This window comes from Anolis carolinensis, chromosome 5 (genome assembly GCF_035594765.1).
Source record: "Anolis carolinensis isolate JA03-04 chromosome 5, rAnoCar3.1.pri, whole genome shotgun sequence".
Lineage (NCBI taxonomy): Eukaryota > Metazoa > Chordata > Lepidosauria > Squamata > Dactyloidae > Anolis > Anolis carolinensis.
The window spans coordinates 96,882,601-96,909,631 of record NC_085845.1 but is presented as its reverse complement, the minus strand read 5'-3'; the positions used below and the strand labels follow the sequence as shown (position 1 = coordinate 96,909,631).

The 27,031-nt window shown below is 41.2% G+C and overlaps 1 protein-coding gene across 10 annotated transcripts in view; it reads left to right on the top strand.

Moving 5' to 3' along the window:
• The window catches only part of shisal1 (shisa like 1), a 267,217-nt gene that overhangs the window by 139,379 nt on the left and 100,807 nt on the right, over positions 1-27,031 (top strand). The window contains exon 2 of one of the 10 annotated variants that reach the window (XM_062981943.1): positions 6,805-17,061. The exons of 8 other annotated variants lie outside the window; for them this stretch is intronic. In XM_062981943.1, the coding sequence (XP_062838013.1) occupies positions 15,761-16,747 (987 nt within the window). In that variant the 5' untranslated portion in view covers positions 6,805-15,760 and the 3' untranslated portion in view covers positions 16,748-17,061. Of the gene's footprint in view, positions 1-6,804; positions 17,062-27,031 lie in introns of those variants that run through there. One more of the 10 variants, XM_003221411.4, reaches the window with a different exon arrangement.

Genomic DNA, 27,031 nt, shown 5'->3' with positions numbered 1-27,031 from the left:
GTCTGCATTTTGGGTCATCAGCTGATTTTTTGATCTTGGCCTTAATTGTATTTGTTCTGATGGCTTGCTCCTGGGCTGCAAGGATCAGGCCTTCTGTCTTTGAAGGAAAATTCTCACAGAACAAAATGGAACAGATGGAAATAACAACTGAAATGATCAGCAAACGAGTGCAAAAAGTCAAGAACTGGACATCACCTGGTAGTGATCAACTTCATGGATTTTGGCTCAAACATATGATTAGATTATTATTATTATTATTATTATTATTATTATTATTATTAATTATTATTATTATGACACAGAAAACAAGATAGATATGCTGGATTTAATATCACAAAATCACAAGTCGAACACTTCCCAAGTGTCTAGGACTGTGTGATGTATTTTCGGAGGATGATGATGATGATGATGATGATGATGATGATGATGATGATGATGGTGATTATTATTATGTTATCCTAAGTTATCGATGATAGATAGATAGATAGATAGATAGATAGATAGATAGATAGATAGATAGATAGATAGATAGATAGAGGCTGAAGTTATACTTAAAATATACATGTTCTGACTTACATACAAATTCAGCTTAAAAACAAACCTACAGAATCTATCTTGTTCATAACTTGGGGACTGCATGTACAGGAGTCAGAAGCAAGGTGTCAGCTGCAATTCCTGACTAGCAGGGAAGGGATCTGCTGCATCCCAATCAAGACGAAAATAGATATCCATCCAGTAAGTCAGGACTAGGGGACTTTTATTATATCTGTGCATTCTCTACACTATTGAATGCATAGAAATTATGAACATGAATCATTTGTGAATGTGTCACTCGAGACTGTACATTTTAAAAGAGTCATACACAGGCAGTTTGGAGGCAGATAAAGGTTTCAAACCAAAGCAAACAGAGCTTTGGACAGGGAAGCAGGGTGATCTATGTATATTGGTTGCACATTGCTTGAATTTCAGAAATTGGGGCTTCTGAAGTACAGGAGATCTTACATCAGCCAGGAGTCCCTTTCAGCAGCTTAAGCTGGAATACCAGCTATTCAGTTATACCTGAACTACTTGCTTCCATCAGGCTGTCTTTGAAAACAGTGTGGAAACTTCCGCTGCAGAATGTTCCTATTTGTGTACTTGCAGAGAGCAAATGTTTGAGTAATGCCCTGCCCAATTCAGTGCCAGAGACTGCACAAAAAAGTTACCTACTCTTGTCGATGAGAATCAAACAAAACCAAAATTCACAAGTAGGCAATATTTTATGAGGGTCAACTAAAATTCCAACAAGGGATTCACATTTTTGACTTGCCCAGAAGTCTTCATTGAGCTAGATGATGTAATAAATTAGAGTGGTGGGGAAGATGGTGAGAAATCTAGATCTTTGGCCAAATGTTGTGATTATATAACTGCATCTTTAAAAGGCTATGTTAGAGATTTTAGACTACATCGTTCACTGTAGCCACTGGTGGTGCAGTGGGTTAAACCGCTGAGCTGCTGAACTTGCTGACCGAAAGGTCAGCGGTTCGAATCCAGGGAGCGGGGTGAACTTCGGCTGTTAGCCCCAGCTTCTGCCAACCTAGCAGTTCGAAAACATGTAAAATGTGAGTAGATCAATAGGTACAGCTCCAGCAGGAAGATAAGTCCTCCATGCAGTCATGCCAGCCACATGACCTTGTAGGTGTCTACTGACAATGCCGGCTCTTCAGCTTAGAAATGGAGATGAGCACCAACCCCCAAAGTCGGACATGATAAGACTTAATGTCACGGGAAAACATTTACCTTTACCTAATTCACTGGTAGATATGTGGGCTTCATATTACACTGATGTTTTCAAAAATGATAATCCACCATACCCTAGCAAACATTGCTAGATGTAATATCTCAGCCAATTTCATACTGATACCATGAAATCCATCAACATATAGACACTCCAAATGTTGAAGTGAATTTACTGAACTGAATTTGAATCTGCTTGAGTGGATGACAAATGAACAATATCAAACTCTGGGTGTATTAAAAGAATAGTTTTCCACATGGTGCGTTTTGGATCCTGGGCATAGTATATCTTGGTTAGCTGCTTGTATATGCTATCACTTATTGAATTCTATTGTGGGTTTAAAAAAACAAAACAGTGCCCATATATCAAGGAGCTGGACCTTGTTTGATCATTGCTTTCCAAAGCCAGCAATTTGACTCACTTATTCCACATTAGAGAAAATCGATTGATTTATTTTAAAGCATTCCCATAAATCATTGTTTGTATAGTGGAATACCATTTCTGTCAAGGGCATGTTAAACTAATTGACATCCTGAGCTATCCAAAGAATGAAAAAAAGCAACTCTTCTTTCCAAGCTACAATGAATTTAGACAAGTAATAAACATCTTGGATTTTCTAATCTAATATTGGGGCCAGGATGGCACAACAGATTAAACCGCTGAGATGCTGACCCAAAGGTTGGTAGTTCAAATCCTTGGGACTGGCTGAGCTCTCACCATTAGCCCCAGCTTCTGCCAACCTAGCAGTGCGAAAACATAGGTACTGCTTTGGCAGGAAGGTAAATGGCGCTCCATGCAGTCATGCCAACCACATGACCTAGGAGGTGTCTATGCACAACACCGGCTCTTCGACTTAGAAATGGAGATGAGCACCACCCTCAAGAGCCGGAAGGGGAAGCCTTCATCTTTATCTGTATTATGGTTGTTTCTAGGTGGTGAATGTTTGCCTTTGTGTTTGCTGGAATCCGCCCTGAGTAACCTTGGGGAGATAGGGCAGAATACAAATAAAGTAGTACTATTATTATTATTGGGGTTCCTGGTGGCACAGTGCATTGAAGTGCTGAGCTGCTGAACTTGCGGACCAAAAGGTCCCAGGTTCAAATCCCATGAGCGGAATGAGTGCCTGCTGTTAGCCCCAGCTCCTGCCAACATAGCAGTTCGAAAACATGCAAATGTAAGTACATCAATAGGTACCACTCCGGTGGGAAGGTAACAGTGCTCCATGCAGTCATGCCGGCCACATGACCTTGGAGGTGTCTACGGACAACGCTGGCTCTTCGGCTTAGAAATTGAGATGAGCACCAACCCCCAGAGTCAGACATGACTGGACTTAACGTCAGGGGAAACCTTTACCTTTTATTATTATTATTACTATTCATTTCCTCTTTCATATCCCTTCAGTTTTGTTATGATTTTATATTTTTCATCTGTGGAACATTCATCTTTGGTTCTTGCATTTCAGGTAAAGAAAAATAACTATTTTACGCCCTACTTATACTCTGAATTTTTACATTAGAAAATAGAGTTGGCTAGTGAAAACTGGAAACAGTTGACTCAGAATCTCTTCACATGTGGCAACTGGGAAATAAAATGGCTGGTTGAATTATTGTGTAGCAGTCCCCAGTTTCATTCATTCTTTGTTTTTTTTCTATTTGCATTATCATTTTAGAAATGTACTTTCTTTAAAAAAAACCTGAATTTGATTCCAAGAAAATCAGTCTAAACTCATGGTGCCTTGGAAAACACCTGAAGGAGTTGATAATAAATGGGAATATTATTCTTCTGAGTATGTTGTGAGTTCAATTATGTTTGGGACACACTGTGCTGCTGTACTGAATTAGAAATTACCGATATGTCATTCAGCTGCCAAGAGTTTATAATTTAGCCACACATTCTGTGAATGCTCTTTCCCTTCCTCTCTTTCCCTGTGAAATTCTCTCACCAGGCAAACATGGTCATTGTTGCACCACTTTGTTTAAAACAATGTTTAAAAATGCATTTGTTCATTCTGTGCAGCTTGGAGGGGTGCACTTTAGTGAAACTTTCATGCTGAGATTGTGTTCATTGTATTACATTGTGGCTTTGGATTGATATCTACTTGATTTAATTATTATATACAGTTGGTGAATTTTATTATGTTTTTACTGCTGTTGTGATACTCTTCCTTTACTTTAACTCCATTCTCATATTTCTATAGAACAGAACTCATATCTTGCTGTGCCACTTACAATGGCAGAGGCGGAAGCTCACATTATTGAATATTCCTTCATTTAGAAACAAAAAAAACCCCTATTCATATAAAAATCTAACTTGCTTGACGAAACTAAACCAGACCACATGTCATCAACAGGCTAATTTTCTACATGAAGGAAATGTATTCATTACTTTTTAGATCCACATCTGCAGCCTAAAGTGCCACAAGACCAAATTAAGATTTCATCTCCTCAAGCCAAACCAGATAGTAGCGCAGATACCTCCATAGAGGTTCTCCATTTCCCTCCATATATTGCATTATTAGGCTTTTAAAAATGAGGATGAGCTTCAAATAAATCACTTCCTCGTGTTTTGTTTCATTTTGTCTAAACTCAACATGGTTTCAAGTGTGTGGAATAACAGTGAATTGGACAATCTCAAATAAGCCTAGGAAAATTAAAATAATTAATAAAACACACTTCGGTGGTGAAGTGTGTTAAAGCACTGAGCTGCTGAACTTGCAGACCGAAAGCTCCCAGGTTCAAATCCCGGGAGCGGAATGAGCGTCTGCTATTAGCTCCAGCTTCTGCCAACCTAGCAGTTCGAAAACATGCCAATGTGAGTAGATCAATAGGTACCACACCGGCGGGAAGGTAACGGCACTCCATGCAGTCATGCCCGCCACATGACCTTGGAGGTGTCTGTGGACAACGGCTTAGAAATGGAGATGAGCACCAACCCTGACTGGACTTAACATCAGGGGAAACGTTTACCTTTACCTATTGGTTGATTAGGAGACCCTGGTGGTGCAGTGGGTTAAACCACTGAGCTACTGAACTTGCAGACAGAAAGGTCGGCGGTTCAAATCTGGAGAGTGGGGTGAGCTCCTGCTGTCAGCCCCAGCTTCTAGCATTTCAAAAACATGCAAATGTGAGTATATACAGTAGAGTCTCACTTATCCAACACTCGCTTATCCAACGTTCTGGATTATCCAATGCATTTTTGTAGTTAATCTTTTCAATATATCGTGATATTTTGGTGCTAAATTCGTAAATACAGTCATTACTACATAGCATTACTGCGTATTGAACTACTTTTTCTGTCAAATTTGTTGTATAACTTGATGTTCTAGTGCTTAATTTGTAAAATCATAACCTAATTTGATGTTTAATAGGCTTTTCCTTAATGCCTCCTTGTTATTCAACATATTCACTTATCCAACGTTCTGCTGGCCCGTTTATGTTGGATAAGTGAGACTCTACTGTACAACTGTAATTTCATTCACAATTGTGTGCCATATTTTGTTTTCAACTTACTTGTTTTATGTGCCTTTGTTTTTTGTGATCTTACAATCAATAATTCACTTAACGGTAAAGGTTTCCCCTTGACATTAAGTCTAGTTGTATCTGACTCTGGGCAGTGGTTCTTATCTCCATTTCTAAGCCAATGGAGCGGTACCTATGATCTTCTCCACTTGCATGTTTTCGAACTGCTAAGTTGTCAGAAGTTGGGGCTGACAGTGGAGCTCACTCCATCATGCAGATTCAAACTGCCAACCTTCCAGTCAGCAAGTTCAGTAGCTCAGTGGTTTAACCCGCAGTGCCACCATGGCCCCTTTATAATTCACTTAGGTTTACAATATAAATATTATATGCTTGAAGTATTATTGTTATATATGTCTGGCTAAGCTGTTGACCATATTTAAATTCTTTGTTTTGCTGCCTGATTTTTTAAGATTTTTTTGGGGGGGTAGCTACAACATCATACCCTGTTTCCCCTAAAATAAGACATCCCCAGAAAATAAGATCTAGTAGAGGTTTTGCTGAATTGCTAAATATAAGGCCTCCCCCGAAAGTAAGACCTAGCAAAGCTTTTGTTTCAAAGCATGCCCAACAAACAGAACACCAGAGCATGCAGGATTGGTAAATGTACGTACCATAGAGTATTGTACATGGAAATAATGGTAGAAACAAGAAATTCTTGATAGGATTCACAGTTTGTCTGGTTATGCTGGTTTGTGATGACAACTACTGTATAGTATATAATAAATGTTCATTTTTTTGTTCAACAAGAAATGTGAATTCTTCTTCATGGAAAAATAAGACATCCCCTGAAAATAAGACCTAGAGCATCTTTGGGAGCAAAAATTAATATAAGACAATGTCTTATTTTTGGGGAAACACAGTAGTATATTATTTCTTAGAGGTAGAGGAACCCTGTCCTTGCTTTCCTATGGCAACCTATATACCCTGTTTCCCCTAAAATAAGACATCCTCAGAAAATAAGACCTAGTAGAGGTTTTGCTGAATTGCTAAATATAAGGCCTCCCTCGAAAGTAAGACCTAGCAAAGTTTTTGTTTCGAAGCATGCCCAACAAACAGAACACCACAGCATGCAGGATTGGTAAATGTACCTACCATAGAGTATTGTACATGGAAATAATGGTAGTAAAAAGAAATTCTTGATAGGATTCACAGTTTGTCTGGTTATGCTGGTTTGTGATGACAACTACTGTACAGTATATAATAAATGTTCATTTTTTTGTTCAACAATAAATGTGAATTCTTCTTCATGGAAAAATAAGACATCCCCTGAAAATAAGACCTAGAGCATCTTTGGGAGCAAAAATTAATATAAGACACTGTCTTATTTTTGGGGAAACACAGTAGCTATGTATACTGTGCAGGATCTCAGTGAGAAATTTTATTAATGTATTCATTTAAAAAGCCAAGTAGAAAACGCTATTTAGGAAGACTCTTTCAGATTTATTTGTATTTTAAAATACAGGTTGCAAATCATGGCTGGACTGATACATTCTCTTACTTAATTTCCAGAAAAACATTTTGATGTGCCTCAAGATGGGAGAGGTAAGATTGCAGTCCAAGACGAGCAGCTTTGTCCAACAAGGAGGAGAAATGACTGAACAACTTAGAAAAACTCAGAGGAGATGGCGATTGATCTAGTCGTTTGGTGAGAAGACAGAATGCAAGCAATGCCTTGAGATAAAGAACAGCTGTCATGAAAGAAGACAAATGTATTTGAGGGAAGGCTTACAGCAATGAAAAACAAGTTGCTCCAGTGGGAATCCAAGTGGAAAGTGGACATATACTACAATGTGAACCTTAGGTAGTTATCATTTCTTTGCCTCCCTCATCCATTAAATTGCCATTTAAGCCTAACTCTTAAGTGTCAAAATAATAAATGCAACTTTTTTCCGAAGTTCTCTTGTGAATACAGTCACAATAAGGTAGAGAGCAGCATTTTAAAATAGTTTTTCCTCACTTTTGGAACCCAGGAACCCAGGAAGGGAGAACGGCACCCATTTTAAATCATGTAACTTTCCCATATTGATCCATGGCAAGATAACAAGCGTTGGCTTTGTGTTTGTGAGCAAACCACAGCAGCTTGTCTTGTCTGTGCCGATGTGGAATTTGAAGGAGAATATCTCTCCCATCAAGACTCCAACCAGAAAAAAAGACACCTGTAATAATACAAAGCAATAAAATAGATGTTCTCCATTAAATAAGGTCATAGTTTAATTCTGCTGTTCTGAGCTATCGCTTGCCCATACACTGGCCTTAAGAATTACCTGCCCCTCAGGAACTTTATGACATCCTTACAGAGCAGGTCAGCATTGATACTCATGCTGAGGATTGTGGCAATACTTGGGTATTGTGCACTTTGAAAAAGCTAGACATTTTTCATGGAAGGGTCTATCATTTGAGAACCTAGTGTGTTTTTTATCGGTCATTCTTACACAATCCTATTAGGCACCCTAAATTATGTAGAGCAAAGAACACAATGCTGCAACATGACAAATCCCTATTGAAAAGACATGTTGTTTTTGTTTAGATATTCTTAGATCTTCTCTAGCAAGAAAGATATTTGGCTTTGTGGCTTTGAAAAATCGGTTGTTTGCTGGCAGTAATTAATACAGAATAGAAGAAAGTGTTGGTCGGGGGATGGGATGTTTACATACATGTCCAACTCATCTTTTTATGGTTGGCCCATAAAGAACTGCCTGTTGCCATATCTGAAGACTAATCCCTCCCATTTTTAAATAGAGATTAAATTTAGTATACAAAGATGTTGCTGATTATTTCTAATCAGTTTGATACCCCAGTCCTACATTGCTGGCCATGTGCATTTTTTTACTACAGTGTTCCCTCACTTATCGCTGGGGTTAGGTTCCAGGACCACCCGCAATAAGTGAAAATCTGCGAAATAGGGACACTATATTTATTTTAATATTTATACATTACTTTAATAGTTATACACTATTTGAAGTCTTTATCAACCAATCGTGTGTTGATAAATTGCCTCCTTCTCCTCCTGTTGCCACTTGGGCTCCTTTTCTCTCCCTTTGGCTTCTCCTTCCTCCCTTCCTTAGGATGTAAATTGTAATTTTTTATGATTTATAATAGCCTTTTAGAGTTTATCGAAAAACCGTGAAACAGCGAATCCGCAAAAAGTGAACTGCGAAGTAGTGAGGGAACACTGTATACCCATTCTCTCTCCTAACCTTACTCTTCTCCCTTCCACTGGCCTTTGCCTCTTACTATGGCTACATTCTACTCAGTCCTCACTGTCCTTAAGCTACTGTCCTTTCAATCCTGTGGCTCCAACTTTAATAGACCCATACATCTTCTGCTTCACATATTCTATGTTTTTTGGATTCTCTGGTTCAGCCAATCTCTGCCAGAGGCTTTGCTGTTGCTCCTCTTCCCACAGGAATAGGGAGCATGTAACCCTCCAGTGTGGTTTGGAGTGCGACTCTCGTCATCCATCACTGTTGACTGTGCTGACAAGGACTGATGGGAGTCACAATGAAACAACATTTGGACCACCACATGTTTTTCATTCCAAAATTAACTGCAAATCCATATTATCGTGTCACCTTAGGTGTAAAATAGATGCCAGCTGCTGGGCCAGAATCCCAACCTAGGATTTAGTGAGTCTGTTTCAAAGAGGCAAGAAGACAGACAAGAGGAAAGAATGTCTCTCTCCCTTTTTCATGACATCTTCCAAGGGGATCATGGGCAGCACACTATTGATGAAGTTTATGCCTGCATATGTACATGTCTGGACTATGTAAAAGGAGGCACCCAGTACCTTGTTCTGCAAGCAGAGGCGGTCCACCGGCGAGGCCAATTAGGTGTTCACCTGTGGCGCATTATTACCGGGGGTGCTGTCGAGGCACCCCCACGTGAGCCAGGAGTCCCGGCCCGCCTAGGCCACTCCATGTGGCACCAGGATGAAGCAATCGCTCTGCACAGTGCCAGGCCAAAGCAATTGCTCCGCGCAGCACCAGGCAATCGACCGCAGAGACGGGTGGGCCTTCCATGTCCACGGGGCCGATTGGAATTTCTGCGCATGCGCACAAGCCCATTGACCATGCTTTTTGGGTGATGGACCTGTACACATGCGCAGGCCTTCCAATTGGCCCTATTGGAAGGCCTGCACACACGCACAGGCTCATTGCCCAAAAAGCATGGTCGATGGGTCTGTGCATGTGCGTAGACCTTCCAATCGCCCCCGCAGATGGGTGGCTGGGCCTTCCGTGTCCACGTGCGCCGCCGTGCGCTCTCTCCAGGGGGCTGCCGCCGCATGTATTTTTCAGTGATTTGTTTGGGGGGGGGGCAAAATTCTGGTCTCCTACTCCCAAAAATTACCTCGGGATGGCTCTGTCTGCAAGGCCCACCCTAATGCTCAGCTGCATCACCCAATCCACAAATCAAGAGTGGGTATGTGCCCAAATTTGTTCCAGGTGCTCTTGATCATTGACTGAGAAAGAAGTAGCCTTATACCGGAGACAAGAAGGTACCTTCATCTCTCCTGGCTCAAGAGCAATGAGAACAAGCCCAGATACACCCCCACAGTCAGTCAGTGGCCAGGTCAATGAGGCTGTTCCCAGTAGCTTCTAGCAGTTGTAGACTGGGGAAGGTAGCCAACACCTGCCAGCTCTGATTACTACACTGGGAAACTCCACCACTGCAATGTAGATTCTCAACACATTTCCTTCAGCAATCCTACAACTTCATCACATGGGGTTTTTTTAGTGTCCTAGAGCACTTCCTCCAGTCCAGCGATAGGTGGGCATGCTTCCGATCCCACAACACTGCTGGACTTCCAGCAGAGGCTCCACAATGGGAGTGGAAGCATCCTAGGAAGCTTTCCTCCAAACACAAGAGCTTGCCTGTGTAGTGTTGGCTCCAATGATCCATGCCAGCAATGGGGGAAGTGTCACCTTGATGAAGTGGCAGGCCGGGTGACAGAGTCGCCCCTCGTCCCTGCCATTTTAGCACAGAGGCTGGCAAAACGGCACAGGGAGGGGGAGAGAAAAGTCTATTGAGCCACCACATTGCTTGTGCTATATTTTCCCAAAAGCTCTGTCATGAACAGGGCTTTTGCATACCCCACCGGAACCAGGGTCCTGGAAATCCTTAGAATAGCATTGTTTCATTTAAACAGCAATTGATGTAGCATTCAAATAAAAATAGCCAACAGGTTTTCAAGAAGCCTTTGAGCTTCTTGTTTTCTAGAAAAAGACTCCTGGTATTGTATTGGCCTCATTTTAAATCAAGGATGAGAGAAGAAAAGAAATCACACTATCAGAAAGGCATCAATGCTTTAGGTCCTGGACACGCAGGCAAAGTTTGGGCAAAAAGCATGTTCTACTGTATATTGTAGATCCTTTGGCCCCATTTGTGCTGATATTTTCCCTCTGACTTCTATTGGACAGACACAACACTAGAGTAGCAATCCTACTCGTTCTCTTTCCTTTTCATTCAGTCAGAAACAACACTTATCAGAAGTAATCAAGAACATATCTGTACCTTCAGTAGCTGCTTAGAAAAGGGAGTTTCAACCAGTGCTTTCATGAATAGTTAAGGAAAGCTCTCTTTCTTTGCCATGTTATAAGGGGCAAAGGTGTAAAGGTAGTCAAAGCAAAATAAAAACGAACATCACTCCAGTCCAATTATAGTTGCAGGCAACTTTGGATTGCAGATATATATTCTCATTAAAATCTATACCTAGGTAAGTAGGGCTTTAATGAACCTCACAGTTGAGAGACACTGAACACTCTTTTTAAGTAATGTATTTCCCCACTGTTCAGATCAAGGCTTCTGGATCATTATGAAAACTGAAGAACCTGTACCCACCTACAGGCAACAAAATGCCACCACAGATTTATTAGAATCATAGAATTGAAAAAGATCACAAGAGCCATCCAGTCCAACTCCATGTGGTGGAAGCTCCTTCTTTGGAAGCTTTTAAACAGAGGCTGGATGGCCATCTGTCGGGGGGTGCTTTGAATGCGAGTTCCTGCTTCTTGGCAGGGGGTTGGACTGGATGGCCCATGAGGTCTCTTCCAACTCTACTATTCTATGATTCTATGAACATAGAATTAAAGCAGATGGCCATTCACCTTCTACTTAGAAACCCCCTGAGAAGAAGACGCCACCACATTCAGAGGCATCATATTCCATTGTCAAACAGCTCGTTCCATCAGGAAGTTCTTCCTCATGTTTAGGTGGAATCTGGACCTGCAGGAAACAAGTCTTCAGTGCGACATCCTTTCAAAGGCCTAAATCGAATAGTTGTTCCCCACTAGAGTAGACCCCTGAATTATTAGGACTTTGATAAGCTAAAACTTCATATAGTCCATCCTAACTTGAACTAGAGGGAGAAGACTTGTTTTCTGCTGCCCTGAACACTGGGACTCAGAGCAATGGGTTCAAATTACAGAAAAGGAGATTCCACTTGAACAATAAGAAGAACTTCTGACTGTAAGAGCTGTTTAACAGTGGAACTCTCTGCCTCGGAGTGCTGTAGAGGCTCCTTCTTTGGAGGATTTTAAAGACAGGCTTGATGACCATCTGTTGGAGTATTTTGATTGTATTTTTCCTGCATGGGAGGGGATTAAACTGAATGGCCCATACAGTCTTTTCCAACTCTATGATTCTGTGAAAATTTCAAGCCCTGGCCACACAATGTTCCACATCAAGATAATTGTTTCTGTGCAAAATTTCCCATATCCCCTCTCTCCTTGCTATATTGTGTAATAGCGCCTGTTGCCATATCACTGGAAGCTATTAACAGTTGTGAATGATGGGGAGAATAGGCCAGAGTGGCAATTGTGTGGTTCTCCAGCTGTGGTTGAGCTGTCACTCATGAGCATTTGTCTACTCCTGAAATGTAGACAAAGTCCATTATATTGTCAGAAACAAGAGAAGCTGACAAAGACTAAATGACCAAAGCATTTTAAACCCAAATCAATCATCAGGAAAATCAGAATAAATTAGTAAAGCCAAGTATTTGGCTGGCACAATTCGTTCAGGGCTAGGATTGCCCGCGCATATTTTAGTTCCCTTTTTTTAGTTTGAGAACATACAAATATAAAAATAAAGTTTCATGAGATTGCAAAAGCAGAAGGATTCATCAGGCAATATTACATTTTCATTTAAGCAGCAAAATATTATTTTGCCTAATATAGACGGAAACAACGTTTTTTTCTGTACATAATCATTTGGTTTTCTTCCAAAAACTAATGCTTCAGAATTGTGTGGGTTTTGAAAATGAACTATTTCATTGTGAAGTTGAAAACTGTCACAGAGATCTTTGTAAAAAGCTTGTGTTTATGAAGGAATTTGTATTAGATAATGGTTTGTGTGACTCACTGTATTTTGTAAAAGGTTGATTTCCCTTTGGGAATTGTGTGTATTTAATGAGCAGTTTTATGCTTCTAGTTTGTGTATGTTGTGACTGATGTGCTTTCGACTCTCTGTAAGGAATAGATTGATATTTGATAGATACTACCTGGTTGAGATTTTCATATTGCCTAAACTATTTGCATATATTGATAAAATCCATATTGTAATTGAACAGTGTGCCAATGGTCAGTAATAATAAAAATAAAATAGTCCTTTATTTTAGCTGAATTTTGGATCACGACTGAGATTAACGAGTAACCCAGCCTTAAATTTAATGTTGTATATAAAAAATGGTTCATGACAACTCATCATTTGCTGTTTGTAATGTTTCAGAGTTACCATCAATAAAAAATTAATCCTTCCAGTATAATTTAGGACTCAAACTCCAGCTTAAAGAGAGTTACTAGACTATAGATCTTCTTTTAAATGCACATTGACAGGACTTTAGTTAAAGACTCAATAGCCATATATTTATAAGCCCAGTGCATCTGGTCAAGTGTGATTAAATAAAAACATCATGCACAAGGATTGTGCATAAATGTGGTGTTGCAGCTTTCAAATTCTAACTCTTCAAGACCCAACTCTTTGGATCCAGGTCCATTTCTAGTGCTTATGGATTTTTATTACATGAGACAAAGTGACATTGCAGCTGGACTATTATCTTTGGCGGCAATCCCTATCACAGGGTACGGTGTGCATCCTGATGTCAGTTTGCTTATTCCCTGTGACTTTCCGATTCCTGGCTATTAATGAGTAGAACCTGTCAAGAACTCCCAATCGTATCATGTTCTCATCACCTCCCTTCCACTTCTGTGCCAACATGCTGGCAATATCAGGGGGTAGAAATCTCCCCACCTCTCTGTTCTCAAGCTGTTTTTCTTTCTTTATTTTTCTATGTTTTATACTTATTTTTTACCTTTTCTTGTTTTTAATACTGGGATTGTACAACTGTGCTAAAAAATAAAAAATAAGGAACAGCAGTAGTGTGGGAAGGTGGAGTTATGAAGGTATGAAGATTGCAGGACCACGGATGAGTGAATTGACACAATTGTGGACATAAAGAGGTGTGCAATATGGAGGGTGCTAAATGCAGCATGTATCTCAGGGGTCCCCAAACTAAGGCCCGGGGGCCGGATGCGGCCCTCCGAGGTCATTTACCTGGCCCCCGCCCTCAGTTTTATAATATAATATATTGTATATACATATAATATTGATAATAATATTATAATGTAATACAATATAACACTAATAATAATATTAATTATATATTCTATATTACATATACTATTACTAATAATATTACATTATAGTGGTATAGTTCAACATAGTAATATATAATGCTAATATTGTGCTATGCTAATAATATATATTGTATGTACATATAATTTGTAAGCCACTCTGAGTCCCCTTTGGGGTGAGAAGGGTGTGATACAAATGTAGTAAATAAATGCAGTAAATAAATAATAAATAAATTTTAGACTTAGGCTCGCCCAAAGTCTGAAATGACTTGAAGGCACACAACAACAACAACAACAACAACAACAACAACAACAACAACAACAACAACAACCCTGATTAACTTGACTATCATTGGCCAGAAGCAGGACCACATTTCCCATTGAAATCCTGATAAATGTATGTTGGTTAAAATTGTTTTTATTTTTAAATATTATATTGTTCTTTCATTGTTCTTGTTGTTGTTGTTGTTTTTGCACTACAAATAAGACATATGCAGTGTGCATATTTGTATTTTTTTTTTCAAATGATAATCCGGCCCCTCAACAGTCTGAAGTATTGTGGACCGGCCCTCGGCTTAAAAAGTTTGAGAACCCCTGATGTATCTGTTATCAATAATAACACAATGGAATACTGGATTCATGTGATACAAGCCTATTTTGCAGCCTAGAAGAAGATTCCTTTAATATCCATAGTCATAAATCACACATGAACAGCAAATGAGGCAGTAAACTTTTTTTCTGATCCCCGGGGATTTTGGTGGAAGACTGCAATGACTCGACGGTTTCTCTGCCTAATAAAGATTTTGCTCAATCTGCCACTTTTCTGTGTGTAGGAAACTCCTCACTGGAAAGCTTTTCCCCAATCCAGCAACTTGAAGTAGTGCATGATAGGTTCACCGAAAACAGAGACTATGAAATCCAAGCAAATGAGAAAGAGAGCTGCCAGAAGTAACAGTACTTTCTACACCTTATATGTGACATTTGATCACCATTAATCTGAATACATGTTGCAATGTGTGTATCCATTTTCTTGATATAATAATAACGATAGTAATAATAGTAGTAGTAATAATAATAATAATAATAATAATAATAATAATAATAATAATAATAAAGAAGCTTTGGAAATCGTGAAAGAACAAATTACAGCAACAGCCAGAAAAATTGAAAGATATGAAGCCAGAATCATCCAGTACAGACAAAATCAACTGTTTCAATCAGACCAAAGACGGTTCTACCAGAGTCTGAACCAAACAACAGACACAGTAACCATAAAGCCAGAGAAAACTGCAACAACAAAGTTCTGGAAAGAACTTTGGGAAAATAATAAAAACTACAACAAAAACGCTGGGTGGATAAAGGAGTTTGAAGGAAAATTCTCACAGAACAAAATGGAACTGATGGAAATAACAACTGAAATGATCAGCAAACGAGTGCAAAAAGTCAAGAACTGGACATCGCCTGGTAGTGATCAACTTCATGGATTTTGGCTCAAACATCTGATTAGTTTACAAGGAAAAATGGCCCAACAATTCAATGAGATGCTGCAGAAAGGAAGTATCAGTGAATGGCTAACAACTGGAAGAACATACCTGATACAAAAGGATCCAGCAAAAGGAGCAGCACCAGGAAACTACAGGCCAATAACATGTCTGCCCACTATGTTTAAACTACTGACTGGCATCATAGCTGACAGAATTCAAGACTATCTTGAAGAAAAAAACATCTTGCCAGATGAACAGAAAGGCAACAAACGGAAAAGCAGGGGCACAAAAGACCAGTTATTGATTGACAAAATGATTCTGGAGAATGGTAAGAGCTGAAAAGCTAATCTTCACATGACGTGGATTGACTACAAAAAGGCCTTTGACTCACTCCCACACAGCTGGATCATCAAGTGCCTGGACGCCATCGGGATTTGTAAAACCGTTGGCACCTTCATTGAAAACATGATGGAGCACTGGAAAACTGAACTGTTTGTTGGAAATGAAAGCTATGGACTTGTCAACATCAGGAGAGGAATTTTCCAGGGAGATTCATTGTCCCCTCTGCTTTTCATTATCGCCATGATCCCTCTGTCAACAATCTTACAAAAAACAAATCTCGGCTATCAAACATCTAAGAATTCTCACAAAATTTCACATTTGATGTACATGGATGACCTGAAGCTATATGGGAAAACGGAAACTGAAATCCAGTCTCTGACCAACACTGTCCGAATTTTTAGCACTGATATCAACATGGAGTTTGGTTTGGACAAATGTTCGACAGTGGCATTGAAAAAGGGAAAAATCATTGAAAGTGAGGGCATAAATATGCCCAATGGCCAAACAATAAAGTGTCACCAGCCAGAGGCCTATAAATATCTGGGCATACTACAGCTGGACATCAACCATGAACATGTGAAAACTGTGGTCAGCAAAGAATACACACAAAGGGTCAGAAAAATTCTCAAAAGCAAGCTCAATGGAGGCAACACCATCAAGGCCATAAACACCTGGGCCATACCTGTCATAAGATATACTGCTGGCATTATAAATTGGATACAGGTGGAACTGGACAATTTGGACAGAAAAACAAGAAAACTCATGACCATTCATCATTCCCTGCACCTTCGCAGTAATGTTGACCGGCTATATCTGCCTAGAAGATCAGGGGGCAGAGGACTCTTACAAGTCAAACAAGCAGTCAAAGAAGAAGAACATGCCCTGGCAGAATATGTAAAGCAAAGTGAAGAACCTGCTTTGATTGAAGTCAAAAATCAGAAACTCCTCAAAACACAGCAGACAAAAAAACCAGTACAAGAAAACCGCACTACAAACTAGAGCTGACAGCTGGCACAACAAAACACTGCATGGAAAGTTCCTTGACAAAATTGAAGGAAAAGCTGATAAGGAGAAGACCTGGCTCTGGCTCACGAATGGGACCCTGAAGAAGGAGACAGAAGGCCTGATCCTTGCAGCCCAGGAGCAAGCCATCAGAACAAATGCAATTAAGGCCAAGATTGAAAAATCAGCTGATGATCCAAAATGCAGACTGTGCAAGGAAGCTGACGAAACCATTGATCATATCCTCAGCTGCTGTAAGAAAATCGCACAGACAGACTACAAACAGAGGCACAACTATGTGGCCCAAATGATTCATTGGAACTTATGCCTCAAGTACCACCTCCCAGCAGCAAAGAACTGGTGGGATCACAAACCTGCAAAAGTATTGGAAAATGAGCACGCAAAGATACTGTGGGACTTCCGAATCCAGACTGACAAAGTTCTGGAACACAACACACCAGACATCACAGTTGTGGAAAAGAACAAGGTTTGGATCATTGATGTCGCCATCCCAGGTGACAGTCGCATAGATGAAAAACAACAGGAAAAACTCAGCTGCTATCAGGACCTCAAGATTGAACTTCAAAGACTCTGGCAGAAACCAGTGCAGGTGGTCCCGGTGGTGATGGGCACACTGAGTGCCGTGCCAAAAGATCTCAACCGGCATTTGGAAACAATAGACATTGACAAAATCACGATCTGCCAACTGCAAAAGGCCACCCTACTGGGATCTGCACGCATCATTCGAAAATACATCACACAGTCCTAGACACTTGGGAAATGTTCAACTTGTGATTTTGTGATATGAAATCCAGCATATCTATCTTGTTTGCTATATCATAATAAAATAATAATGGTAATAATAATGATAATAATAATGTCTGTCAGACAGACAGAGTTTTGGAGGCACAATACTCCTGACCTCACAATCGTGTTAAAAAACATAGTATGGATTGTCGATGTAGCAATCCCAGGTGACAGCAGGATTGAGGAGAAATAACTGGAAAAGCTAACATGATATGAGGATTTAAAGATCAAATTACAAAGACTCTGGCACAAGCCAGTCAAGGTGGTCCCAGTGGTGATCTGCACACTGGGTGCAGTGCCTAAACACTTGGGAAGTGTCCGATATGTGATTCAATACAACAGCTAGCAGAGTTTCTGCTGTGGACTCATCTTGTTGTAATAATAATAATTTTTGTTCTTACTCGCCTCTCCACATGGCTCGAGGCAGTTTACAACATAGTTAAAACACATAATCATTGTAAACATTCTACAAAATACACATATTAATATGTATTTCTTTTTTGTGTGTGTCAGGATCGACTCGAGAAACTGCAAGTCACTTCGGGTGTGAGAGAATTGGCCGTCTGCAAGGACGTTGCCCAGGGGACACCTGGATGTTTAATATTTTACCATCCTGTGAGAGGCTTCTCTCATGTCCCCTGCATGGGGAGCTGGAGCTGACAGAGGGAGCTCACCCGTCGGTCAGCAGTCCTGCCAGCACAAGGGTTTAACCCACTGCGCCAATGGGAGCTCCATGTACAGTAGAGTCTCACTCATCCAACATAAATGGGCCAGCAGAACGTTGGATAAGTGAATATATTGGATAATAAGGAGGGATTAAGGAAAAGCCTATTAAACATCAAATTAGGTTATGATTTTACACATTAAGCACCAAAACATCATGTTATACAACAAATTTAACAGAAAAAGTAGTTCAGTACGCAGTAATGCTATGTAGTAATTACTGTATTTAAGAATTTAGCACCAAAATATTACGATGTATTGAAAACATTGACTACAAATATGCATTGGATAATCCAGAACGTTGGATAAGCAAGTGTTGGATAAGTGAGACTCTACTCTATTTCTATAAAATACACATATTAAAACGTATATCTATAAAATACCATTAAAAAGATTAAAACACAGGACACAAGTTTATGATTAAAACTGGATAGGTCTTCAGATGAGTTTCAAATTCTGACAGCTTATTTAGCTGTCGGAGCTCTTGTGGCAGGTCATTCCACAGTCTTGGCATGGCCAATGAAAGGTCCTCTGGGTGACAATGAAAGGTCCTCTGGGTGACAATGAAAGGTCCTCTGGGTGAAAGGTCCTCTGGGTGCCCTCCAGAGGATCTAGGTGTTCAGGGCAGATTGTATGGGAGAAAGCGATCCTAACCAGTACCCAAACCATGTAGGGCTTTAAAAATCAAAAACAACACCTCATACTTCGCCTGGAAATTGAAAACTAATAGAGTGACTTTAGTATGAGTGTAATATGTTCACTCTTGGATATTCCTGTGACCTATCCAGCTGATGTATTTTGAACCAACTGGAGCCCCTGAACTTGGTACAAAGGTAGCCCAATGTGAAGAGCACTGCAGAAGTCCAACCTTGAAGTCACCAGTGCATGCACTACCATCTTTAGGTCCTCTGACTCTAAGAAGGGGCTCAACTGGCATATCTACAGAAGCTGATAATAAGCACCTCTGACCGTCGCATCTACCTGGGCTGACATTTGGAGAGATGGATCCAGGAACACTCCCAAGCTGTGAACACAGTCTTTCAGGGGGAGTGTAATCCCATCCATAACACACCTCCATCCCCATATTAGGACCCTTCGTCAAACACCTATAATTCCTCGTAATACTTAAAATTGAAGAGTATCACTGATGCTCACGAAACTACTGTAACATTTGAGATCACCCACAGCTCCAAATATATTTGTTTGGGATTTTTTTGTGTGTGTCAGGAGCAACCTGAGAAGCTTCTGGTGTGAGAGAATTGGCCATCTGCAAGGACGTTGCCCAGGGGACACACGGATGTTTTGATGTTTTTACCATCCTTGTGGGAGGCTTCTCTCATGTCCCCGCATGGAGTTGGAGCTGATAGAGGGAACTCATCCGCGTTCTCCCCGTGTGGGATTCGAACCTGGCAGCCTTCAGATCAGCAACCCAACCTTCAAGTCATAGAATCATAGAATCATAGAATAGTAGAGTTGGAAGAGACCACATGGGCCATCTAGTCCAACCCCCTGCTAAGAAGCAGGAAATCGCATTCAAAGCACCCCCGACAGATGGCCATCCAGCCTCTGCTTAAAAGTCTCCAAGGAAGGAGCGTCCACCACGGCCCCGGGGAGAGAGTTCCACTGTCGAACAGCCCTCACAGTGAGGAAGTTCTTCCTGATGTTCAGGTGGAATCTCCTTTCCTGTAGTTTGAAGCCATTGTTCCGTGTCCTAGTCTGCAGGGCAGCAGAAAACAATCTTGCTCCCTCCTGCCTATGACTTCCCCTCACGTATTTGTACATGGCTATCATGTCTCCTCTCAGCCTTCTCTTCTGCAGGTTAACATGCCCAGCTCTTTAAGCCGCTCCTCATAGGGCTTGTTCTCCAGACCCTTAATCATTTTAGTCGCCCTCCTCTGGACGCTTTCCAGCTTGTCAACATCTCCCTTCAACTGAGGTGCCCAAAATTGGACACAGTATTCCAGGTGTGGACTGACCAAGGCAGAATAGAGGGGGAGCATAACTTCCCTGGATCTAGACGCTATTCCCCTATTGATGCAGGCCAGAATCCCATTGGCTTTTTTAGCAGCCGCATCACATTGTTGGCTCATGTTTAACTTGTTGTCCACAAGGACTCCAAGGTCTTTTTCGCACACACTGCTGTCAAGCCAGGCGTCCCCCATTCTGTATCTTTGATTTCCATTTTTTCTGCCGAAGTGAAGTATCTTGCATTTGTCCCTGTTGAACTTCATTTTGTTAGTTTTGGCCCATCTCTCTAGTCTGTCAAGATCGTTTTGAATTCTGCTCCTGTCTTCTGGAGTGTTAGCTATCCCTCCCAGTTTTGTGTCGTCTGCAAACTTGATGATCGTGCCTTCTAACCCTTCGTCTAAGTCGTTAATAAAGATGTTGAACAGAACCGGGCCCAGGACGGAGCCCTGCGGCACTCCACTTGTCACTTCTTTCCATGATGAAGACGATGCATTGGTGAGCACCCTTTGGGTTCGTTCGCTTAGCCAATTACAGATCCACCTAACCATAGTTTTGTCTAGCCCACATTTAACTAGTTTGTTTGCCAGAAGGTCGTGGGGGACTTTGTCGAAGGCCTTACTGAAATCCAGGTACGCTACATCCACAGCATTCCCTGTATCGACCCAACTCGTAACTCTATCGAAAAAAGAGATCAGATTAGTCTGGCATGACTTGTTTTTGGTAAATCCGTGTTGACTATTAGCAATGACCGCATTTGTTTCTAAGTGTTCGCAGACCACTTCCTTAATGATCTTTTCCAGAATTTTGCCTGGTATTGATGTGAGGCTGACCGGACAGTAATTGTTTGGGTTGTTCTTTTTTCCCTTCTTGAAGATAGGGACCACATTCGCCCTCCTCCAATCTGCTGGGACTTCTCCCGTTCTCCAAGAACTCTCGAAGATAATTGCCAGTGGTTCTGAAATAACTTCCGCTAGTTCCTTCAGTACTCTTGGGTGTAGCTGATCTGGCCCTGGGGACTTGAATTCGTTTAGAGAGGCCAGGTGTTCCTGGACAACGTGTCTCCCTATTTGGGGTTGGATTTCCCCCAATCCTTCGTCCATTCCGTGTTGCTGAGGTTGAAGATGGCTTTCTTTTTCTGAGAAGACCGAGGCAAAGAAGGCATTGAGCAGTTCTGCCTTTTCCCTGTCCCCTGTCGCCATCACCCCATCTTCTCCTTGCAATGGCCCTATCGCCTCCTTTTTCTTCCTTTTTCTACCAAGGCTTACAAGGCTTTAATCCTCTGCGCCACCAAAGGCTCCATTTGTTTGGGATGAGATCATACCTTTTTTTACAAGAATAACTACTGTATTTTGACAATTGTGACATAAATCCTGGCATCTTCCATTTGTGGGTAAAAGGGCTGCACTCACAGATGGGATCTCAACTATGTTTTCCATGCCACAGTTCATCCTATTCATCTGATGTATAATTACACCATTCATTCCAATAAATAAGATTAAAGGATATATTCTAATACTACTATACAGATATTCCTAATGCTAAGAAACTGGGGTAGGGGGGTTAGATTAGTCCAGTTAGATTAGTCCAGTCTAGCAACCAGACTAAACATTTATTTAAAATCCAAATAAACATTGGTAGAGTTACAAGGCCAAGATAAATAACAGTGTCTGATGAAAAAGAAGATTGAGATGGGGGAAATGGCAATCGGGTGACGGGGAAAGGGCCTACACCAAACAAAAAGGAGCCTCTGGTGGCCTAGGGGATAAAAGCCTTGTGACTTGAAGGTTGGGTTGCTGACCTGAAAGCTGCCAGGTTTGAATCCCACCCGGGGAGAGCGCGGATGAGCTCCCTCTATCAGCTCCAGCTCCATGCGGGGACATGAGAGAAGCCTCCCACAAGGATGGTAAAACATCAAAACATCAGGGTGTCCCCTGGGCAACGTCCTTGCAGACTGCCAATTCTTTCACTCCAGAAGCAACTCCGGTTGCTCCTGACACGGAAAAAAAAACCCAAACAAAAGAAAGGTTGGTTGCATTTTTGTAAACTTCAGAGTTCCACAGAACCTACTGATATTCCTTCTTTTATAGACTAGATATTTGTATTTTAAAACATTGTAATTCCCAAAATCCTTCAGTCATCATGACCACTGATTCTGGGAATTATTATCCAGGATAGGAATAAGTGTTGCAGTGTTGTTGAGCTGCAGTTCTCAGTGTCTCTAGCCCACAAAGCCAATGGTGAAGAGTGCTGGGAGTTTCCATCTAAAAAAAACAACTGGATGATTTCATGACTCCCATCCTTAATATGGTTTAAAACAGTAACATTTCCAAGCTCCAGTGTGGGGTTTCTTTATTTACCTAAGCAGCGCTCAGAGGATGAGTTTGCCCTTTGAAGGTAAGGTTTCCCAGAATGCATTTGAAACCTGTAGCACAGCTCCTAAATCTTCCGATTGAAAGAATGCTTGATTTGTTTCAGAAAAAGGATCAGACAAAACATTCTTATTTTTCCTCCAAACATCTTCCCTCACTTAACATTTAAGCCTGGATTTGGGACTGGAAAAAAAGAACAGTATCACATTATGTTGTCGAAGGCTTTCATGGCCGGGATCACAGGGTTGTTGTATGTCTTTCGGGCTGTGTGGCCATGTTCCAGAAGCATTCTCTCCTGACGTTTCGCCCACATCTATGGCAGGCATCCTCAGAGGTTGTGAGGTATGGAGAAAACTAAGCAAAGAGGTTAATATATATCTGTGGAAAGTCTAGGGTGAGAGAGGTCAAGTCTACATAGGGACCACCAAACGCAGCGCCCAAACAAGAGTCAAAGAACATGAAAGGCACTGCAGACTAATTCAACCAGAGAAATCAGCCATAGCAGAGCATTTGATGAACCAGCCTGGACACAGAATACTATTTGAGAACACAAAAATGCTGGACCATTCTAACAACTATCATGTCAGACTACACAGAGAAGCCATTGAAATCCACAAGCATGTGGACAACTTCAACAGAAAGGAAGAAACCATGAAAATGAACAAAATCTGGCTACCAGTATTACAAAACTCAAAAATCAGAACAGTAAATAAAAAGCAATACTCTGAAAACAGAGGGTTTCCAGACATGAATCAACCAAGGGCAGTTAACGACTCTAAACAAAGGATGCCCCAGAGGCAGGAAGAAGACAGCAGATAAGCTTTTCAATGCTAATTTAAGTGATTAACTACACATTCACACTGACCTCTCTCACCCTAGACTTTCCACAGATATATATTAACCTCTTTGCTTAGTTTTCTCCATACCTCACAACCTCTGAGGATGCCTGCCATAGATGTGGGCGAAACGTCAGGAGAGAATGCTTCTGGAACATGGCCACACAGCCCGAAAGACATACAACAACCCAGTATCACATTACAAGCTTACTTGCCAAGAGTCAGGGGAAAATGGGGTTTATACACACCACTACTTGATTTTTACACAGAACAGTGTGCTCTCTCTCTTAAAGCAGTGGTTTTCAACCTGTTGGTCCCAGATGTTTTGGCCTTCAAATTCCAAAAATCCCAACAGATGGTAAACTGACCGGGATTTCTGGGAGCTATAGGCCAAAACACTGGGGATCCACAGGTTGGGAATCACAGTCTTAAAGGATCTTCTCTGTTCCCCGCATAATTCTTTTCTCTTCTTGTTTAGTAGGATTTGCAGTGTAAACCTGGCACAAAATGCTAAAAGAGCAGGTGTTTTGTTTTGTTTTTTGGGTTTTGTTTTTTTTGCATTAACATAGAGCTTCATTAGTGTTTCCATGCACGTAGAAACAGCCATCAAACAGCCATTTGATGGAAGCCATCAAATGCCATGAGGGCACTTCCAGTGGTATTTTATATTGTATTGTTTTAAATGTATTTATTGTACTTTGTTAAATTATCTAAATGTTTTAATTACTTATGTTGTATCTTCTTGTTTTGTATACTGGCATTGAATTTTGCCAGACTGTGAGCTGCCCTGAGTCCCTTCGGGTGAGAAGGGCGGGATAGAAATGTGGGAAATAAATAAAATAATAAATAAGTACTCAATAGCGCTTCTTTGCCTAAGCGCATAGAAACAGAGCCCAAAGATTGTTTACAGGAGTGCAGTGTTACCTGATTCCAAACTACAGAAAGTGGGGAAAGGCTGAAAAAGTATGTGGAATGGCTGGCCATCCTAGGACACAGGGAAAGATGGTAGGGCATGGGGTAAGATGGTTCCCCTCACTTTTCCCAAGCCATCTGATGAAGTCCTTAGTCTGAACGTTTCATTCCAATGACCATTTAAGCATGAAGAACTCACCTCCAATATTAATGCTGTGTGAAGTCCTAGCACCCCCTTTTGCTAACCAGAGCAGGTAGCAGCTGCCCCCTATTTGTTTTGGTTTTCTCATTATGTTGGAAATAGGATTACTTTCACAACAGCTGATCTTCAGTGCAACACAACCAGACATACTCTGTATTGCTAATTATAGCCTGCTGCCCCTTCAACTACGTGTCATAAATGCCATCCTTCCAAAGTAGCAGCAAAGAAAATAAACTATTGCCTTGCATAAGCGAACAATGTAAGAATTGCCACATTATTATTTTTGCCAGATCAGACAGAAAGTCATATCTTGCCTTATATTCTGTCTGCAATGCTGAACAGTCAAGTCCCCCTGAGAATTTGCAAGTAGAAATCAACCATCTTCTGATTGTTCTCAACATTTGATTCTCATTCGGGGCTCATGAAACCATGTTGACTTACAGCACAGGAAACTGGAGTTACATAGCTATTCTTATATTCTTCATAGCCATTTTTTAAAGAAATATTGAGATCTGAATGAGTTTTAAATTACACAGCCCCCACCCCCCATACTAAATTGTGCATTAGTGATCCAAAATATATTTAAAGTGCCTTTATGGGTTTTGAACTCCAATAGCAACCAACAAACTGAGAGAAGATGCTGCAGCTTTTCTACTTTCTGTTCTTAATAGCATTTCACTTTTGAAATCAAGGCATTGATCAATTTAGGGGCTCGGGCTGTGGTGCAGGCTGGAGAGCAAGCCAGCTGTAACCAGCTGCAATGAATAAATCTGACCAGGAGGTCATGAGTTCGAGGCCCGTTCGGAGCCTATGTTTGTCTAGTCTTTGTTCTATGTTTAAAAGGCATTGAAAGTTTGCCTATATGTGTAATGTGATCCGCCTTGAGTCCCCTTCGGGGTGAGAAGGGCGGAATATAAATGCTGTTAAAAATAAATAAATATTGAAGCGTGATTTGACTGCAGTGCTCACCCTGTATTCTCCAAAAATTCCCCCAATGAGCTTAAATCAAAAGATTTTTTTCAGCTTAGGACCATCATCAGGAAAAGAAGACTTACATCATAAAAAAAACAAAATAAAATTTCTGCAGGACCACAGCTTTCCCATTCTGCTCTATAACTTGCCCCCTGTATTTGGCATTCATTTAGGAGTACAGGGCACCTATACATGAAGGTTTCGTTTACTTTTTGCAGTCAATAGTCACTGACTCCTCTTCTTCATGAATTTCTTTAATAGCAATTCTAGATTATTGTAGAGCAGACTTGAAATGCAGAGTTTCGGCAGTATTGAAATTTATTTTAGAGATAACAGAAATGTCAGGTCCTCGAAATAAAAGAAATGTTTAAAAACGCATTAGCTAGCACCAGATCCATTTCCTAACATTTCTTAATGTCAAGGAAGGAAACTGCCGTCATCAATTCTTAGCAGAGGAAGAGCTCTGATCAATTCTTGCAATAGAGTGTGGTTTTGTCTCACTGAAAAGGATTTAGTGAGTTAAAGAAGAACAAGTGGACATCTCCAGAGAGCTACATAGCTTACATTGAGAAAATACTTTTGTTTATACGGGAGATGAAAAACAAATCATGTAACTGAAGGATGAGCTGACTTCCTACAGGGCTTCAGACCAAACACAGCAAGCCACAGAGAAAAAATCAGACACCTCATCAGTAGGTCTACCACTGAATCAATTTAGATTAGGCCCAGTGTCTGCACTAATCTGGAATCAATCTGTTTGGGTTCTTTGAAGTTCACCCCATGTTGTCATTGTGTACTTTCAAGTTGTTTTTGACTTCAGGCAGTCCTATCACAGGGTTTTCCTGTGGTTGTGTCATTTGCCCAAGATCACAGAGTGGGTTTCTATGTCCGTGTAGGCCTTAAAATCCTGATATTTCTGTTGCTATAGTCCGAAATTTAAACAATTACACCATGTTGGCTCACTACCCCGATCTTTTTTTCATCTTACCAAAGAGGAACGGCACTCATGGGGAATGGCTGAAGTGATGGTGGCATCCTCTCATAAATCATAGCTGCCAGGTAAATATTGCCTAAACCAGTGGTTCCCAAACTTATTTGGCCTGCCGCCCCCTTTCCGGGAAAAATATTACTCAGTGCCTCCTGGATAGGGGTGTGGCTTAGAGGGGTGGGCGTGGCTCCTGCTCAAGAGGGTGGGGCTGAGCCTCTCCCCTAGTCCAAGATGCAGGGCTGGGAGGGGGAGGTGGGCGGGGCCACAAACGGACGGCCAGGACTGGGATGGGCGGAGGTATGAGCTCTGAGGCAGGGCTGAGCTTCTATCCCTGTCTTGCGGCGTCTGCCAGGACACAGGGGGCGGGGCTAGAGGAGGAGGCGGAGCCTCTTGCCAAGTGCCTGACAAGGCTGAACCTCTATACTCCTCCCCCGTGTTCTAACAAGCACCTCAGGGGAGGTATACAGAGGCTCAGCCCTGTCTCGCGCTCTTGGGAAGAGGCCC